Source organism: Amblyomma mixtum, chromosome 10 (assembly GCF_055824585.1).
Source record: "Amblyomma mixtum isolate Tamu chromosome 10, ASM5582458v1, whole genome shotgun sequence".
NCBI classification, from domain to species: domain Eukaryota; kingdom Metazoa; phylum Arthropoda; class Arachnida; order Ixodida; family Ixodidae; genus Amblyomma; species Amblyomma mixtum.
The window spans coordinates 115,979,401-115,981,646 of NC_143021.1; the positions used below are offsets into that span (position 1 = coordinate 115,979,401).

General features: G+C 54.0%; 1 protein-coding gene across 1 annotated transcript; it reads right to left on the minus strand.

Moving 5' to 3' along the window:
* Positions 1-316: 316 nt before the first annotated feature.
* LOC149326733 (uncharacterized) lies at positions 317-1,006 on the minus strand. Its single transcript, XM_089564663.1, has one exon. The coding sequence runs from the start codon at positions 1,004-1,006 to the stop codon at positions 317-319; it is 690 nt and encodes a 229-aa protein (XP_089420789.1).
* Between the last annotated feature and the right edge of the window lie 1,240 nt (positions 1,007-2,246).

Here is a 2,246-nt window from a genome sequence, read left to right on the forward strand (position 1 = left end):
CCAGGCTGGAACGGAACAGCGCTGCGCCGGCCTTGCACTTAAGCAGTTGGCGAGCGCACGTTCGCGATAACAAATACCCAGCGAAAGGTACGCCGGAGTCCGAGGTTAAGCGTTACCGACTTCTGGCCGTATGTCCGTATGGTGGATCCGTTGACTGCGGTCAAAGGAGGAGAGTCTAAAGGACGGCGCCGCTCAGCCAACGTAAGCGGAAGAACACAGATCTCGGCACCAGTGAGGATGAGGTAGCGGACTTCGGTTACACGATCAGTAACGTGGAAAAAGCGACTGGATCGCGGGCCAAGAACACCGGTCGCCTTCAGTGTTCGGCCGGACCGTTTCCCGCGAAGGAGCAGGGCTGGCGGCAGTGGCGTGCGCGAGAGCCGTATCGGTGGAGGAACCAGCAAAGCGTCGTCGAGGGCGGAGAACGATTGCCAGAAAAACTGGGGCTGCTACGGCGGTATGAAGACGTCGAATGCGGCCGGCGAGCACGAAGGGCTGCAACTTCAGCTGTAAGCTGCGCCACCTGCCGGGCTAGCTCTTCATGAGTAGCAGTGAGACGGGTATAGCAATCGTCAGGAGCTGGGCTCGATAGCTGAGGGGCAGGAGGGCGATGAAGTGTTGCAACGGAGGGAAAGCCGAAGTCCAGGATCTTATCCGCCAGCGTAGACAGGGATTCCAGGGTCTGAGATGAAGACGTGCTCAGGATCATGCGCACCTGCGGAGGCAAGCGCTGCAGGAAGAGTTCCCGCAGGAGCGCGCTGTCGTGGGAAGTAGCCGAGTCTCCAGCCAGGGCGGTGGTGCGACGCAACAGGTCGGTAGGTTTGCGATCGCCGAACTCTTCTGAGGTGAGGAGCTGCGGCAGGCGACGCGGCTCCTTTGCAGTAGTTCTCTGGATGAGCATCGCTTTAAGATGATCGTAAGGGCGATCGGCAGGCGGAGAGCGCAGGACGTCGCGAACAACCGCAGCAGTAGCAGGCGTGAGCGCACCAATGACATGGTCGAACATGGTCACCTGTGACGTGTTGCGGTGCCGGCGGAACAAGGCCTCGATGGTGAGGAACCAATGTTCCGAGTCCAATCACCAGAAGTCGGGGAGCTTGAGGACGAAGACCGCAGACTTATGAGGTGGCAGCGTGCGAGCCGACGGAGACGGCACAGGAGTGGAGGGATCCATGGCCAGCGCTTACACGATGGAAGGTAGGCGGGGTCTCGAGTTCCCGGCAGTGGTAAGCCTAGCGAAGCGCCTGATGCAAAGCGCAGGGCAGGAGCAGAGAACGAAGACGCGAAGTCCGGAGTCACCAAATTTGTGGAGACGAATCGCAGACATCAGTCGTCCTGCGGTCTCCACAAATATATTCGGCTGGACGCCCTGAGCCAGGCTGGAACGGAACAGCGCTGCGCCGGCCTTGCAGTTAAGCAGCCACGAAATCCAGTCTGAGCGTGCTTGGCAGGCGTACTGGGACAGTCGTCGTCTTCTGCTGCCGGACTGCGATGGCACGCTACAACCTCATACTTGATCATGGCAACGAGGCTGACTGTATTTATTTTGACTTTCGCAAAGCATCGGACACAGTGTCGCACAACTTACTTCTTTACAAACTAAGTAAACTTAATATTCACCATAACGTACTAAGGTGGATTGAGTGCTCAGCAAAGCGGAAAGTTGGGCAAGTTGGATAACGTTCATGATGTAAAAAGTTGGATAACGTTCATGATGTTTTTTTTTTTACATCAGGATTGAGTGCTTTTTGTCTAACCGATTGGAGTATGTACGCGCTAATGGCTTTAACTCGTCATCCATTCCTGTGACCTCCGGCGTCCCACAAGGTTCTGTCGCAGGTCCTTTGCTGTTCCTTTTGTGTATTAATGACTTGCCTAACAATGTAACATCTTCAGTAGGACTCTTTGCGGACGATTGTGTCGTGTACCGCGAAATAAAAAGTATGAATGACGTTGAATTACTTCACGCAGACCTAACCACTATCTCTATCTGGTATTCACAATGGCAAATAACGCTTAATACGACTAAGTGCAAAGTAATGCGCTTTTCCCGTCGCGAAACTTCAAGTTCCGTTGCCTACACTATTTCTACTTCCTAGCTAACACACCTGAATTTTATAAATATCTCGGCGTCATTCTAACGTCAGATCTAATTTGGAAAGCACACGTCAGCTCTATCATAGCTTCCGCTAACCGCATGCTTGGATACCTTAATGCAATTCTTACTCAGCACCAACCCCTGTCAA